Below are 16,851 nucleotides of genomic sequence, written 5' to 3' on the forward strand. Positions count from 1 at the left end.
AAATTGATGCATGTGTGCCAACGGCATATTTTTTGCATCTGAATCTATTCCTGTGTGTGTGTGGGAGGGGAGGGGGGTTGCAGAATGGAGTGGGTGGTGTGCTTCCTCTGGAGTGCTTCATGCTTTTTAGAAAGACTGCTCTGCCAGCCCGGCACAGGATGTGATGTCATACATGAGACAGGATTCTACTCACACTCATTACACCATTATATTTGATTATTGCCATGGAAACTACTTCTACTACTAATCTGAGGCTGAAGTTGCCAACATATTTTTCCTTGTTTGTAGACAGAGGGAGTAGAGCACGGACACAATGTAGAGGATTACTGAAATTAAATATGTGTTCTCTTTAAACTTTATTAAACGAGAGGGTCCCATAAACATGAAAATCTCTCTCTTTTTGAAACGCATGCGACCAACAGAACAGATTTTAAAACCAAGGACTCCTGTTTCCCAGTGCAAAATCAACATAAAATGTATTGATCCTCCTGGAAAAATAGGTAAAATAATGATATTACTGCAACACAGGACCCAAGGCACAAGTAACCTAATGGTTACATACTGTAGGCTGCACATGACCTACGAGGGCAGTATGTATCGCATACTATTACACACACAATCTGGTCTGTACAGTGACTCCATGTATTCTCCATGCAAAGTAGTGAGATTCTTCTTGTGTCTTTCATTATCATTACCAGCCATCAACCAGAGATTACATGCAACACAAAACAATGATACTGACTGCAATGTATTACCTCAGAGAGACTGACTTGGGTCAGAGAGTATGACAATCATTTTTGGTTAAACCTATGTAGGATACCAGGTGGGTGGAGCATCTCAACAATAGAATGACCACTTGTAATGTTCAGACCAAAAGGTTAACAACACATCAGAGTCATTTCAGGTCAGTCTAATCTGTTGTGTGTTATGCTGTGACAGTCAATTTACTGTGACCATCTAATGAATGTTGCTGAAGCATTTTTGTATTGTTTGTTAATGCTGTCTGTCTAGTTGTTTTAATGTTAATGGACTGCAATGGCTATTTTTGTGATGATCCATTTGGCTTTTTTTTAATGTACTGCAGTACTTTTGAAAGTGTCAATACAAATATTCAATCAATCAAGTTTTTGTTTCAATCTGTTAGAGTTGCAGGTGGTTGTGGTTGACTTTCCACACCCACCTGCAACTCTAAGCAGATTGAAACAAAACCTGAAAGAGACAGTACAGAGTACAGAGTAGAGACCTCAGCCTGTTGCTATGACACCAAACTAAACACTACAGTGAGCCTGAGCTGAGTTGTAACCAGACAAGTTACAACAGCCAAACGCTGGCACAGTCAGACTGTCGTTGCTAGGTTTATCTATACCCCTGCAGACAATGACAGGAGGTAACCAACCACAAGTCCTCCTCTACACCGTTTTTAGTAATTACTCTGGTTGGTTCTAATACACATGACATTACAGTAAGTATGGGACATGCGGCAGGGAGCGGGTTAACTGAGCACCACAGAAGAAGATCGTCAAGCTTTACGAGCGAGATAAATCAGATCAGCTGCGCATGAGCAAAGCTCCACGGCAATGGCCGACACCAACCAATTCCGTTTGACTTGGGCAATGAACTGCATTTGATTGCATAGGTTTGAACCTGAGAGCACATAATGTCTGTCTGGGTGATTTAACCCATTCCATCCGGGAAAGCATCTACAAATGTCTTCTGAATCCTAACAGGTTTCTAAAAAACGTATGTTGCTATATCAGTGGTGCTTTTTCATGTCAGGACCCCCAAAACGATACTTTTCCGCCGACCCCCATCTCAAAATATCTAGTTCCAGGGACGCCCAGAAGCAAAGATTTGAGTTACAAATGTTTGCTTTAACAATATACATCAAGCTATAACAAGCTCGTAGAGAGACACTCTGTGCCACGCTATGAGCTTGTATATTTGCTATTTTTGAATAGCCCAAAGTATAAAATAATGGTTTTATACTTTGGGCTAGGTAGCTAAAAATCTAAAATGACACAGTGTGCGTTCCCGGATTGAATGGGTTAACCACCAGGTTTATAGAATGTATAACTAGCCAATGAGAGGACGTCGCCACTGTGAAGGATCAATAGGAGGAGAACGGTTGGTCATGCAAAGAAACAACACAAAGCATGGGTTGTTCAATGCAGTGCCATGGAGAATAAGTGGATTCATAATTTCATCACACTTTTCTACAGCTGAAGGGTTTGTTCGCAGTAAACAAATATCTTTTATTTTTATACGATCCTTTTTAAAAATTCAATACAATTTCAATAACATTTAGTCATTATAAACATGAACAATATGATCTAGCCATCTTCCTTTCCCATCTTCTTTTTGTAATTAAGATGTGCAAGTGTATCTGATGTGACTGTACTGAGTCCCTCAGAATGAATGACTGGCCCATGGCCTTGCTGTGAGGGCAAAGACTTAGTATTTGCAAAAGAAAACAGAGAGAATACATTATTATCCTGAAACACCAGGGATGCTAATTCAGAGTAATTGACTCACTGCAGTCCTGCAAAAGAAAAAAAGAAGAAAGAAAAAAACTATTCAAGAACTATTGAATAACCACAATAAAATATCGACTCCCTGTTGTCTGTCCAGGTCTGAACCAACCGCGAGTTTGGCTTTCATCCATAAACAGGACAAGAGAACCTAAATCGTGCCCACTTCTGATTAGGGAATAAAGCTAAATCTTAAGACAGGGAGGAGAGAGGCAGCGTGTTTCTCACATCTTCTGGAGATCTTTAATGTCAGTTTCTTGATGCTGAAGCTTCTTTTCCAGGGGGAGACGGTATCGAGCCATGAATCTTAAACATAAAATGTACTAAAGAAACAGGAAGGAAGACGGCATTCAGGGAGAAGGAATGGACTGATGGTGGGGATAGGCTGTGTTCTGGCATCAGAACTGACACCCACTGTAGTTTGGTGGAACGGTGAATGCTGCTGAATGTAATGGTCATGCCCTGAGCAACCCATGTCAAACTGTCACGACATCCATCCGAGTCACATTCAGGATTACCAAGAAGAAATTATATACATCTTTTTTTGCTTTTTACCCCCCTTTCTCCCCAGTTAATTCCTGACCTCCCACACATGTCTGTGTGTTGTCAACTTGTCACTGCTGTTGTATCCTACTGGCTCACCTGCCAGTGAGGAGCCCCCACCGGGAGGACGAAGTACCTCCGCCTATCTCAACACATCTGTGACATATTTGCAGTGTTGGGAACGTTACTTAAAAAAAGTAAATATAGTTACTGCTCTCAAAAAGTATCTAGTTACTTTACTAGTTACTTTAATTTAGTTACTCTTTGCGTTACTTTTACTTTTATTATTTTGCTTCAAAATGTATGTATACATTTTCATGTTGCTGAAGCACAAGGAAACTCTCAACATCTATTGTAGCTCACTATGATGAGAACTAGTCGATATACAGTAGGAATAATGTCTTCAACAACAACATTGAAATCATGTCATTTTAGTTCTGCCTGCTCTAGACTGGAGCAGATGGCTCAACGTGATCTTGAACGTGCCTCCATGTTCACGAAGAATGCAGTGCATATTAAAAATGGCAGGCTGGCTAAAAACCTGGTTTAAAAGGTTGTTTCAACCCATCGCTAACTTTTTTTCAGACGGTCAAAACTACTTAACAGGATTATACCTTTCCTTTTTTGATACAATACAGAAAAACGTAAGAATTGATTGCGCCGATCGTCCCCTCTTAAAAACAGTTTGAACACAGAATAGGTAGGGAGGGAAAAAGTAACTAGTTACGTTACTAGTTATCGCAAAAAGTAGTTGCGTTACAGTAACGCGTTAGTTTGTAACGCGTTAGTCCCAAGTCTCCCAACAGTACATATTTGTATCCAGCATGACCTCACTTGGGCGTTTTGTGTGGGCTACCAGTCAACCATGTGCCTACCAACAAACCACACATCTATCAGCCAACCAAATGTCTACCAACAAACCAAACCTCAGCCAAATCTCTACCAGTCAACCAAACTTCTATCAGTGAACCAAACTACTAACAGTCTATGTACCAGAAAGTCAAAAGACCGACCCCCTGGTCAAGATAACACAGTATTAGGCTCACAAGACATTGTTAGATGTTTAGTGGGCGTACTATGCTACATGTTGGTGAAAAGGAAGTGGTACTCACAGGCTTCTTGAGGAAAAAGACGGACAGAGCTCCGATCAGCGGCATATCTCCTAACAGCGGCTCCATCACCACTCTCAGCACACCATGGAGCTGAGAAGAGAGAGAGAGAATATGGCATTAACAGAACAATCAAAACTGTACTTTTCTTCTCAATGCCTTTGTTGCCATATCTTTATTCAATGGTGCAGAACGTTCTGCTTATTCATTCTTATGTAATGGTAAGGAATGAGGGCAAGGTGCAATAAGTGACAAAATGTTTAAATTACACAATGACATAATTGTGAAATCCAGATTTTCAATAACTTGCAATAAGTTGCACAGCCCTAGTAGATCAAAAGATATTCTTGAATATAGAAAGTACTATTTTTATAGACTGTTATAACCTGAACTACAGGTTTGTTGTGTGTTTCAGCATCTACAGACATTACAAAGATAAACTAACCTTTCACAAGGAACTTTGCTGTAATTAAAATCATTCCCTTAAGTAGGAGAATTTCCTTCCAAAGCTCTGACCTCGGTTTTATTACCAAATTCTTTCCTCCTGTGCTTTCATTAGAAGGGACAACGCTTCTCCAGCTGGCTGAAGTGACTCAGAGCTCAGACATGCAGACTGCGTGTCTGTGGGACCAAATTTGGTCGCAGGCCACTGTAATCAAACACCGACGTTTTCCCCCAATTAAAAATGACTTCAGGAAGAAATGGGAGATAGTGTCTGTTTATCTGCTCTGCGGTGGTTTATTTCTATTGGAGAGGAAGGTTTGTAAACAAATGATCCGCCTAATGTCTACAGCAGACCACACCTATTGAGTATACAGTTTGGATATAGTCTGCAGAGTAATATTACCATTATGCTAATGAATCTTTGCAGACCGTGTTTACCAATGATCAATTAAGTGAATTACGAGATGGTTGAAGCCTCTGGGTAACGCATGACTCCACTGGCATAAGACTAAACCCTTCTGTTCCACGTCTTATTTTGTGCTGTCCTAATGTCTGTCTCTCCTACACAGTCTCCCTCCAAGCTGTTCTAGTGTCATTAAGCTATCTCTAATACCAATTGTTAACGTTAACCACTTAAACCCTATATACTTCATTGACTGGGATCCCCCAGGGGTCTATTCTTGGTCCCTTTCATTTGCCGAATGTTTGCCTATTTTGAATGACTAGGGATGCTAGGGTTCAAGTGCTTAAAATGGGAACTATATTCTTCCAAAGCATGTACAGTAACCTATGTGGTGCTTTGCTAGAGAGACCCGTCACTGAGGTTGTGGCCCTTGTACATACTGACACACATTATTACCACCTATCGTTTGCTGACTTTGCTCTTATCTGCAAACCATACAACCTTTCTCCTATATGCTGCTGAGGACTCCTTGCTGTATTGTTGAATGACAATAAAGCTATCTAACACACACACACACACACACACACACACACACACACACACACACACACACACACACACACACACACACACACACACACACACACACACACACACACACACACACACACAGCTGACTGTTATGCACGCAGAACTCTCTATCCCCAATTTGTCAATCTTCCTCTATCCATCTCCCTCCCTCCATCTATTTCTCTCACACTCTCTCCATCTTTCTCACTGTGTAAGCATCCTATAAAAAGCCCTCCATTTGTCTTTTTCACACACAAATGGAACATTTAAGCAGTAGAGACAAGCAGACAAATAGTGACTGTGTTATGTACACAGAACAATCACTCTCTGTCTATCTCTCTGTCTATCTCAGATGTCATGTTTGTAGGAAGCCATACATCTTCAATATGTGAATTAAGAGCCCATAAAAGACTCGCTCTCTCCCCCCCACACACACACACACACACACACACACACACACACACACACACTTTATCTAAGATCTAAGCTGTACATATAGACAAATGTTGACTGTAGTCTGCAAAGAGGAAAGTCTTTCAGTCTCTCTCCATCTCTCTCTCCCTGTATGTCTCCTTCCTCCTCTTCATTCCCTCGCTCCCCACCTCCTCTTTATCTCACATCATCTCTTTCCATCTCTGTCTCTTGTGCTTTGGCTCTCTCCCCCTCCCTGTCTTACTATTTTTCACTCTCCTGCCCTCTTCTGCTTCAAGTCTATCTCTCCATCTCCCTCATAATGACAAAACAAGAATTAAATAGCAAATGTGAATGTTATAACAATTCTACTTGAACCCTGCTGGAGGTGAACATTCTGCGAAAATATTCAATCTACTGTACCAGCTCACACCACGGCGCAACGTGGCATGTTCGCTTACATAATTTCTTTAAGGCCATACAAAAGCCATTATTTGGTCAATGTGATCTTGAGGACAAAAAGGGAAAGTCATCCTCCCAGCTGGATAGTTATTTACAACTAGAATTTTCGCAATTCTGGGAAATTGCAAAGTGTGGTTGCGCCGACGCGGGTCGCGGTCACCAGGACGCGAGGAATACGCCGGAAGGAATACCGTCGGAGGCCGCACAACGTGTGATTCGAATTCGGTGCCGATCGGATCCCGCGTTCATGATACGTGCCGATACGTTTTGATTTTAGGAAATGAGCCCCTCCGACTAAAGAAATAGGCCCCTCCCACAAATGTAACGGCCAATTACATTGTCACATCACTCCGGAGATCACTTGCATTTCATTTTGAGAGGATTGATACCTTCAAAAATCATGTTTTTGCATCAAACGGTTACATTTTGTGCATTTGTGGCGCCCACTACAGATCAAAGTGGAAATGCTTTTGGGGATTCGTTGAGTAAACCACCCTTGACATGTGATGCAAATTTGGGATTGACTGGACGTTTCGTTCGTGATTTTTGGTATTTTTTGTAAAACGGGTCCATCCCACTAACTTTGGAAGCCAATTACGGACGAACGGTATGGACTTCCGCTTGGATATGTTTATCGCATGGGTCCATAGATCATGTGTACCGATTTTTGTGAGATTTGGACAAAATCTGTAGGAGGAGGTGCAAAAAGTGTGTTTTGAAGAAAATTCAAAATGGCGGAAAATCTATGCAGATGCAAGGACTATATGGGGAGTTGCGTCATAACCCAAGGAATCCAGGGGAACATATTTTTTGATTCTACAACCTACGGTTAAAGAGTTATAAGCCAAAACGTAAAGGGGGCTGTTATAGCGCCACCATGAGGCCGACTGGTGTGACTTTTTTTTTAAAATAATTTGTAAATAAAGTATAAACCTCCCCTCAAAGTCTTGTAACTCTAGCCCTTACGGTTGCCGAGAAGAAAATACTTGAATGGGAGTTTTTAATTTTCCCATTAACTCTTTGCCTGCCACCAACGAGATTTCTCGTCAGATTTTCTTTTTTTCTCACAGAACCAGGAGATAACGCGATCTGAAGATTTACTGCTCCATTCACTTCCTGGTTAATTTATTTGGGAAATAACCTGTATCTCGGCTCCTGTGTTTTACTATGTATGTTTGTCGAAACATGCTATTTTTAACAGCGTATAACAAGTGAAAGGGAAGTCGCGATGCTTTTTTTTCTTTTTGCAGAAGCACAGTGAAACCCTCCGTGATTAGCACCATTGTGATTGTGATGTTATGTTATGCAATCTAACCTGGCAACTTCACTTAAACACCAAACGGATTGATCCATTAATGTTCAATTTATTTAACCACTTAAACCCTAAATAGTTTGTCGACTGAAGTCCCAGAGGGGTCTATACCAAATCTTGCTGCCGAAAATAGCCGATTTACAAACTTACAAGGCGTTGCAAGAGGAAAACTTAGGGTTGGGAAAATACTTGTTTCCTGGAAGCAACAACTAATGGGAACATGGCAGTGGACTACCTTCAAATGCAGTAGAACCCCCCACCTCTGATCTCTGAACGGTCAACATCGCCTGATCCTTTGCCAACAGTGGAGCGGATAACCTTGTAACCTTTATCAGCTGTGTGTCAACTCATTACATAACTCAAGTCTTTAGTCTGTCTCTGGATGAATATGCAGAACCACTGGCAATAAAGTTCATATTTGGGTCAAAACTTTGCTGTACTTTTAACAAAAAAAGAAAGTGTGCTTGTCAAAGGCTGGACCGTAAAGTTTTGAATAAAATACATTTTCTTGACCAAAACCAATTTCTGTTAAGATTTTATTTTGCCTGAAATATATGAGGTGTGGTTGATTTTATTTTTCAAAAGGCCTATAACATTCACTTTTTCTTAGTTTTTGCAATTTTTGGGAGTTCTGTGATGTGCCTTCTACCAAAAAACAGTCAATCATTTTCTTTTGTGAGCTGGCTATTTCTTAAAATGTGTAGTGTAACGGGCTGTTTGATTTGATGTCAGTCATAGCCGGGCTGATCCCTGTAATCCCAGAACTTTTCCATACCTGTATGCTTTTAATCCCAGCTCTGCAGTAGAACTTCTTAATGTCCACGTCAATCTCTGTATTACCAACAAAACTGGAAGGACAGAAAATGACATTAAAAGAAGCTCACATCAACCAACCAGCATCATACAGTGACAATAAGGCAAAAACATGATCAACTGAATCCAGTGGCTCACACAATTTTCAAATTCTTCCGCCTAAACAATCTGTGCAACTGAAGCGCTGTAAAGGAGGAGGGAGTAAAGCGGATGGCCCACGTCCCTCCGCTTCAGTTTCATCTTTGCAGTCGCGTAAATGTGTCCTACTGTAAATTGTTTTAATCATTTTCGTTAACGGAAATGACGGACAGATGACAGCTTCCATTCTCAGCTTTCAGGAGGCCTAGTTACAGATTTTATTGTGGAATCGTTGTCTTACTTGAGAGACTAAGCGGATCAGTGTCTTGTTCACGGACATTTTGACTTGAAGCTAGGGATCAAACCATTCCGGTTTCTATACAGTGATTCTACCTCCTGAGCCACCGACGCCGTCACTTCCTTTTAACAGCAGTATGTTTGTTTATATCTTACTCTCACTGTTTGGAGATACTATGTTTATTTGCTTAGTTACTTCAATAACTGTCTGTACTACCTATGAGTATGTAAAATAACAAAAACGAATAAACAAAACGTTAAAAAAAAAAAAAAAAAAACAGCAGTATGTGAAGTAGAGAAGGTCACCTGATCTGCAGGTCCATGATGATCTGCCTCTTGTCAACATTCTCTGTGTAAACCTTCACTCCGTTCACTCTCAGCGGCTAGAGAGAGATTAAAAAAGAAAGACAGAGAATGTACATTTATGCCTGGGATGTGTCATGTTTCATCAGGGACGAGTTTAGGAGCTGTCCACAACCTAATCAGCACAGCAGCCCTCTTCAAATCACCAGATCACTCAAAATGTAACGTTAACACAATCATTCATAATGCTAGTTTGCCAACGCTAGCGTCACGCTTTACCTTGTCGCCCAAGTCGATCCTGGTGAAACAGAAGGAACTGAGGTGGGGGGTTGCTCCTCTCACCGCTGGTTCGATGGTCTCTCTGAAAAGCTTGTCCACAAACTGGCAGATGAACGGCCACATCTGTTTCACCGTCTGAGGAAAGAGAGAGGAGACGCAAATAATGAGAAAATTACATATGAAATATGCCCTATGTTCAATTTGAGCACATTTATATAATCAGATGTACAGATTTAGTTTGGATCATCACCAGTGCAAAAGGGACATGAACAAAAGGGAGATTCGACTAGAAATGAATCAACTAGTGTGTGTGTGTGTGTGTGTGTGTGTGTGTGTGTGTGTGTGTGTGTGTGTGTGTGTGTGTGTGTGTGTGTGTGTGTGTGTGTGTGTGTGTGTGCGTGTGCGTGCGTGCGTGTAGGTGTAGGAGTGGGCTGGCAGGAATGCCTGCTACACAGCTGACATAATCTATTCAAAGCATTCAGGTGTGGTTCATACTGTGTTCACAGAAGAATGTTTGAAGGCCTTAAAAACTAAAGCATGCACTGTTTAGCAACAACTAAGACCACACTCAATGTGAAATCTGCGTGTTCCTCGTATGAACACCGACTGATATTTAAACGGTGTGTGTACAGTTTTGTGATCATGTACTTTCCCTTTGCACTAGGCTTGATGTCCTTATGTCCATGTTCTGCCTAATTTATACACCATCGCATTGCAGTTTTGTTTGCAGACTATAACAGATCTAAGGAAGGTTGAAGACTTATTATAAATAATAATATCGCAAATTTATACAGCGCTTTTCTGAGTACCCAAAGTCACTTTACATGTGGGGCATGAGAAATCAAATAAAAACAACATTAGGGGAAAAAAACATCTAAGGAATAAAATCAATACAAACAGTGGAATAAAGGGGAAAAAAGGGGGGGGGGGTGAGTTCGCTGGGGAAAGCAATATTGAAGAGGTGGGTTTTGAAGGTTTGGAAAATTGAGCTTTCTATGTACCATGTCAGTATGTAGGTACTGTATTTACTGTGACAGCAATGTCAACAAGACCAACTGCTGCAGAGCTTAATGTACTCAGTGAATTACAAAATCTATTGTTGTGTTGACAAGAAGTAACTCAGACAACGTAGTATGTTTTTTTAACGGTGTGGCACTGAAGGCCGTATGTACGACCCTCATCTGTATGTACTGTACCGTCCCCTTAATTTTTTCCCCAAATATGTTGATGAGTGATGTCATGACAGTGGAGTTCCAAGCAGCTCCATATTGACCTCAAAGTACTGGTGCTGCACAGGGAAGCCTCGCCGATATTAGACCATGTCGTGTTATCCTGGTTTACGGCAAGCTTGTACATTTTGTAACCGACTGACCAAGTGGCTTACACTAGCTGGCTGCGTGGTTGCAGTTAAAAATGGCTTCAAAGTTTATCTCCTGTCCCACTTTCTGTTAGTACCAGATGCATAAGTGGATGGGAATTCACATGGAATGCTTTCAGTTGATATTGAAACTCAACCGTATTCATGATGACCTGCTGTAACCTTAACAAGCACATAATCCGTGATAAGCTGGAACCAGATCTCGGTTAGAAAGACAGGCCGATCGACCAATAGACAACTTAAAAAGCTCATAGTCTTTCACTATGATATCCTCCTTATTTGGGTCTACATAAATATCATAAAAACAAATATATATTTTAAAACAATGACTTTAGCATTTAATGAAGACATCCTTCTCACAGCATCCTCTCTGGATTCATCTCTCCGTTTCTCTTTGTCCATTCAATCTCAACTGTCTTGTCTGTCTGTCTGTCTGTCAAGCATTGTTCAATCATAACCTTTCTATAACCCCCCCAACCATCTTCTCGTTTTAAGTCACAGAATCTTCTTTTTGTTTACAATCCATTTGGCTTTACACAATGGTAAATACCACTCTATCATCCCTCTCTCACTTTCTATTCTCCATTCATTTGTACTTTATCTCTCTCTCCTCTGTTTCTCTCTCTCTCTATTCCCTATCATCTATCTCTCTCCCTCTAACCCCCATCATCTCTCTCCCTCCATCCACATCATCTCTCTCCCTCAATCCACATCACCTCTCTCCCTTTATCAAATTCTCTCTTTCTCTGTGCCCTATCATCTCTCTCTTTCTCTCTCTCTCTCTCTCTCTCTCTCTCTCTCTGGAGAGATATGTACTGGGGCAGGCTCCAGATACAGGTCCTATTTATAACCAGTCTGCCAGTGCTAGCTAACAGGCTAATGTCGGCTAATGTGGAGCAGTGCAGGGGCTCTGGGGAGACGGTAGCCTTCAGGGAGAGGAGAGGAGGAAGACGGGTGGCCAGGGGACAGAGGAGGAGAGACGAAGGGAGGGCAAAGGAGGAGAGATGAAGACGATTAGAAGAAAGAGAGCTAGGAGGTGGACTACTTTTACCTTGTTGAGCCACTCCACTCTCTCCACATCTGGGAAATGGACCTGAAATATGAGAGGTAGAGAGAGAGAGAGAAAGAAAGAGAAAGAGATAATTATGATTATGCATTTTTATTAAGCAAAACAAAGATACAAAGTGCTTCTAATAAAACTGAAAAAAAATGTAAATTAAATTTGAAAAATCACCAGGATAAAAAAAAAGAAAATGTGTATAGACAGTTAATTGAGAAATAAGACATTAAGGGAATGAAACAATACAATCTCATAAATGTAATTATGAAATGCCTTTCTAAAAGTAAAATAATACCATGACAGTTATACCATTATATATCAATACCATAGATATAACATTGTGGCTCAATGGGTTGAGCAAGGCACTGATACATCCAGGGTTAGAGGTTCCATTCCCTGTGTAGCTCAATGAGATCACTCTGGCTGACAGCCAGCCCAGGCCACACATCATTCTAAGACGGTTCTAAATTGCTTTGGAGTCAGCTATAATCTGTTCTGTTCCATTCTATAAGTATCTGTGGAACTGTTCAATTGCCAAAATAACTTTTAGACTATGAAATTGCATGTGACATATCTAAAATCACACTGCCAACCCCCTGTGTGTGTGTGTGTGTGTGTGTGTGTGTGTGTGTGTGTGTGTGTGTGTGTGTGTGTGTGTGTGTGTGTGTGTGTGTGTGTGTGTGTGTGTGTGTGTGTGTGTGTGTGTGTGTGTGTCTCTCTCTCTCTCTCTCTCACACACGCCGCACACACAGACAGAATGGGAACTATGATAAAAAATACTGAACAACATCACAAGCATAATGTAATATAATGTAATGCTGCAGTTGGGTAGCTTGCTAGCTGTAGCAGTAAAGTGCTGACCAAAAGAGGATTAAGCTGTGAGCGAGAGTTGGTAGTGTGCGACGAGGAGACAGCAGCATCCCAGCCCCTGCTGGGTGGATGACAGAGCTCCTTACATAACTGGAAGGATTCTGAATGCAGACTAATGCCTAATTTATACACCATAGTGAGAGCAGAAATTAAGCTTCAGGACCTCATGCAGACGCACACTCACATACAGACAAAGATGTGTGCATGTGCAGAAGCATGCATGCATGCACGCACATCTGTGCACATATTAACATGCATAGGCTCAGACTTTACACAGATAACACACACACAGTCCATACACTGCAAGACAGGTGTAGAGGTTCCTTTCTAAACCCCCCATCCACACACACACCCCCCCCCCCCCCCCCCCCCCCCCTCCCTCCCTCCCTCCCTCACGGCCTGACAGCTCAGCTCATATTACGGAGGCAGGTGAAGCCCCATCCTCAGCAAGCCCTCAGCACTGATTAGCATCAGCTTGTCACAACGTCAACACCCCTGTCTATCCCACAACACTTTAAATAACACAGTAATGAGGAAGAGTCACTTCAGCTGTGCTCGTCCCACCCAAACTGTAAGTAAAGTAAACCACAATGGAAGGAACTGGAGCAGCGCCAAGTACACCAACAACAACAAGAGTTCAGTCAGACACTTTCATCAGGATTAACCACTTATTGCAATGATATTGCATTCAGTGTGGCGGTGTCACTCTGCTCTTGAGATACTACAGATTAACTGGGCAAGCATGACACAGAATATGAGATCACGAACCCCCCTGAAGCAGAGCCTAAGATACAGAGTTATTGCATGAACATAACATTGAACCCTTCAAGGGCATAAGTTAAGATGCAGAGATATAACATCATAACACAGGAGTTCCACCCTTCTGCTTGGCAGAAATATGTGTGATGATATTGGGTTTTTATCAAATCAGTTATTTACAGCGGGCAAAGGGATCATATAGTAGAGTGCCAGCACTACAGAAACTGCTATTTACAAATAAGAAGACAACAAAAAGGATCTTATATGTCATCATGATGGGATGATATAGCAACTCTGACGAAAGAATACACTGCCAACAAGTAGTGTATACACACACACACACACACACACACACACACACACACACACACACACACACACACACACACACACACACACACACACACACACACACACACACACACACACACACACACACACACACACACACACACACACACACACACACACACACACACAAATTGGGCTATATTTAGAGCATGCATGTCATGTTGAAGTTTCACCAGCTGTGGTTCCAGTAAACATTTGCTACCGGTGGTTGAAGCTTTTTGTCCTCACTCTTCAGAAAAGTATCATTAAAAGTGATGGTGGGACCAGGCAGTCATGTATGACACGGAGCACTGAACAAACCAATCAGGATTCTGAGGATACAGAACAATCATCAGTGTTAACTCTGAGATTCTAAATATAAATCCAGTCCACATCGATATAAATCAAGCCCATATGCATCCATTTCTCAATAGTGCGGCGTGATATTCATCTGATAATACTTTAATGAAGAGTGTGACAGTTATGTTATAAAAGCATCAATATCGTGTTTTATCCATATTTTAACAATAGTGGGTTACATTTACAAACACTCCCTGCAAGACACAGAGGAGAATACACCAACATACAGCACATAACCATAATAATAGCCTAACAATAATTTGCAACTGGTAGGTCAGACTTTGCCAGTGGTCTGTCATGGTCATGGGAAACTGAGTCATTTGATCCAGTGACACAGTAACACATTTCTCTCCTTTTAGGGTAAAAAATAATAGGTAGCTTCTTCTAGTTTGGTCACACAGCAAGGCCTTGTATATTATTTTTAGTGGCAAGAAGAGAGGAATATGAGAGAGAGAGAAAGTTGTGGAGAGGAAAAAGCAATGGTTTTCACAGCCTGTTCCATAAATAAAACATTAAGACAGAGTCAGTGGCAGACAGGTTCAGAAGTCTCACTCCACAACACAAGAGACACCATGGTAAGTAAGAGTCACAGATGAATAGAGAAAGACTATTAGCGGCTGCATAGTGGAACAACAGCAGTGGCTTTCACCACCAGCACCACTGTGTCCTGATCACAGAGGCTGGAAGCTGTAGACTCTGACTCAGCACCAAACTATTTCCTGGCTTCGACCACTCATCCTGCTGCTGCGTGAGGTAACCCAAGGTCACATGTCCTCCAGCAGCCTTTCATCGCCACATTATTCTCTCTGCATGACAAGCTTTATTTTAAAAGTGGATACACAAAGCACTTTACAGCTAGCTATAAGAAAAAATCTGGTTTTAAGCAAATTAGTATATTCGTGGCCCCAATAGATTTTCAAAATCTTAGTAACAAGAGCACTGACGAGAAAACAAAACCGTTTAGGTTAGTTTAGTTGAACGGTGATGAAATAGTAAAATAGTAAACGTTCTAAAATAATGAAGAAACTGCCCAGTGGATGTAGAATTTACCAGTGTGCTTAAACCACTTGAACCCTAGCATCCCTATTCTGGAGGGAACATTTGCCATAAATAGCTAAAAGCTCACAACATCTCGCCAAAGAGAATTGGTGTTGAGGGGAAAAAACGGACAATTAGAGAGCAACCCTGACAACCCTGGTCAACTAAGTATTAGTATACTTAATGGAGTTCAGTGGTAAAGTCATGCCATTGTCCTGTTGTTAGTCTTGTCATACTGATACTGTATGTATTATGTTCTGTTATTCTACACAAATAACAAAGCAAATTGCTTTTATGAACATCACACCAGTCAATAAAGTGCTTATGAGAACTGTTGAGACAGTCAGAGTGACAGCACTGTGACACCGGCTGTGTCCATATCCATACAGTCAAATACTTGGCAGATAAAAGTGTGTGTGGATTGCAATCAACAGCCAAGAGGAGATGAGAATTGAACTGTGTGTCTGTGTTGAAAGATTCAACATACTTAAGCTGCCCAGACTGAGGATGGGCGGCGCGCGCGCGTGTGCATGTGTGGGTGCACGCGTGGGGTTGTCCTGGCATAGGCCACATTTGGAAACAAATGTTAGACATGAAATCAGTTGATGCGTGTGTGTGTGTGTGTGTGTGTGTGTGTGTGTGTGTGCGTGCGTGCGTGCGTGCGTGCGTGCGTGCGTGCGTGCGTGCGTGCGTGCGTGCGTGCGTGCGTGCGTGCGTGCGTGCGTGATGAGAGAATCATTGCCCAACCACGCAACAGCTGTGTGGAAATCCTAACTAAGAGTCTATCTCTACTATAGAGATGATGATATATGGGATACTTTCACTATACTAATAACATTAAACCATTTGTATAATCTTGTTCCTAGCCTTACAAAGTGCTGTGCTTACCCTTTATTCATTAGCTTCGGTTCAACTGAACAATGAATCTACATGATGAATTTTCATTGTCTCATTCTTTGCCTGTTTCCAGCACTAGAAAGGCCTTTGCTGTTATGGAAGTGCTGCTCTTATTGTGCCTGGATGAATCAGAGCTAATACATACCTTGTATGTCCAAAAGCGTTACTTTTAAAGCAACTGGAAAAAAGTGTAATGTTCCAATGGATCCAATGTAGTTATCATTAGTCTCAAGCTCTCTTAATAAATGTGTGTCATTTATGTGGGCATTTCCTCTTGACCTGTATTGCTCCCTTATTTCCAGTGTGACTAAACCTGCATATTCAGCTTTTCCTGCAACACAACTGTGCAAAATGCATGTACTGTGTGTGTGTGTGTGTGTGTGTGTGTGTGTGTGTGTGTGTGTGTGTGTGTGTGTGTGTGTGTGTGTGTGTGTGTGTGTGTGTGTGTGTGTGTGTGTGTGTGTGTGTGTGTGTGTGTGTGTGTGTGTGTGTGTGTGTGTGTGTGTGTGTGTGTGTGTCATGTGAGAGTGAATAACAGTTGGTTGATGAACGACACAGGGGAAAGACAGCCCATATCACAGGACAGTTGTTCCAAAGATCTGGGGCC

At 41.6% G+C, this 16,851-nt stretch overlaps 1 protein-coding gene across 2 annotated transcripts in view; it reads right to left on the minus strand.

The window, feature by feature from the left end:
• LOC311044729 (extended synaptotagmin-2-B-like) overlaps positions 1 to 16,851 on the minus strand; it is a 62,774-nt gene that overhangs the window by 29,855 nt on the left and 16,068 nt on the right. For both annotated transcript variants that reach the window (XM_084056491.1, XM_084056490.1), the window contains exons 3-7: positions 11,982 to 12,023; positions 9,553 to 9,687; positions 9,277 to 9,353; positions 8,558 to 8,630; positions 4,184 to 4,273 (exon numbers count right to left, since the gene is read on the minus strand). In XM_084056491.1, the coding sequence (XP_083912617.1) occupies positions 4,184 to 4,273; positions 8,558 to 8,630; positions 9,277 to 9,353; positions 9,553 to 9,687; positions 11,982 to 12,023 (417 nt within the window). The remainder of the gene's footprint in view (positions 1 to 4,183; positions 4,274 to 8,557; positions 8,631 to 9,276; positions 9,354 to 9,552; positions 9,688 to 11,981; positions 12,024 to 16,851) is intronic.

Source organism: Gymnoscopelus microlampas (genome assembly GCF_963454915.1).
Source record: "Gymnoscopelus microlampas genome assembly, chromosome: 5".
NCBI lineage: Eukaryota > Metazoa > Chordata > Actinopteri > Myctophiformes > Myctophidae > Gymnoscopelus > Gymnoscopelus microlampas.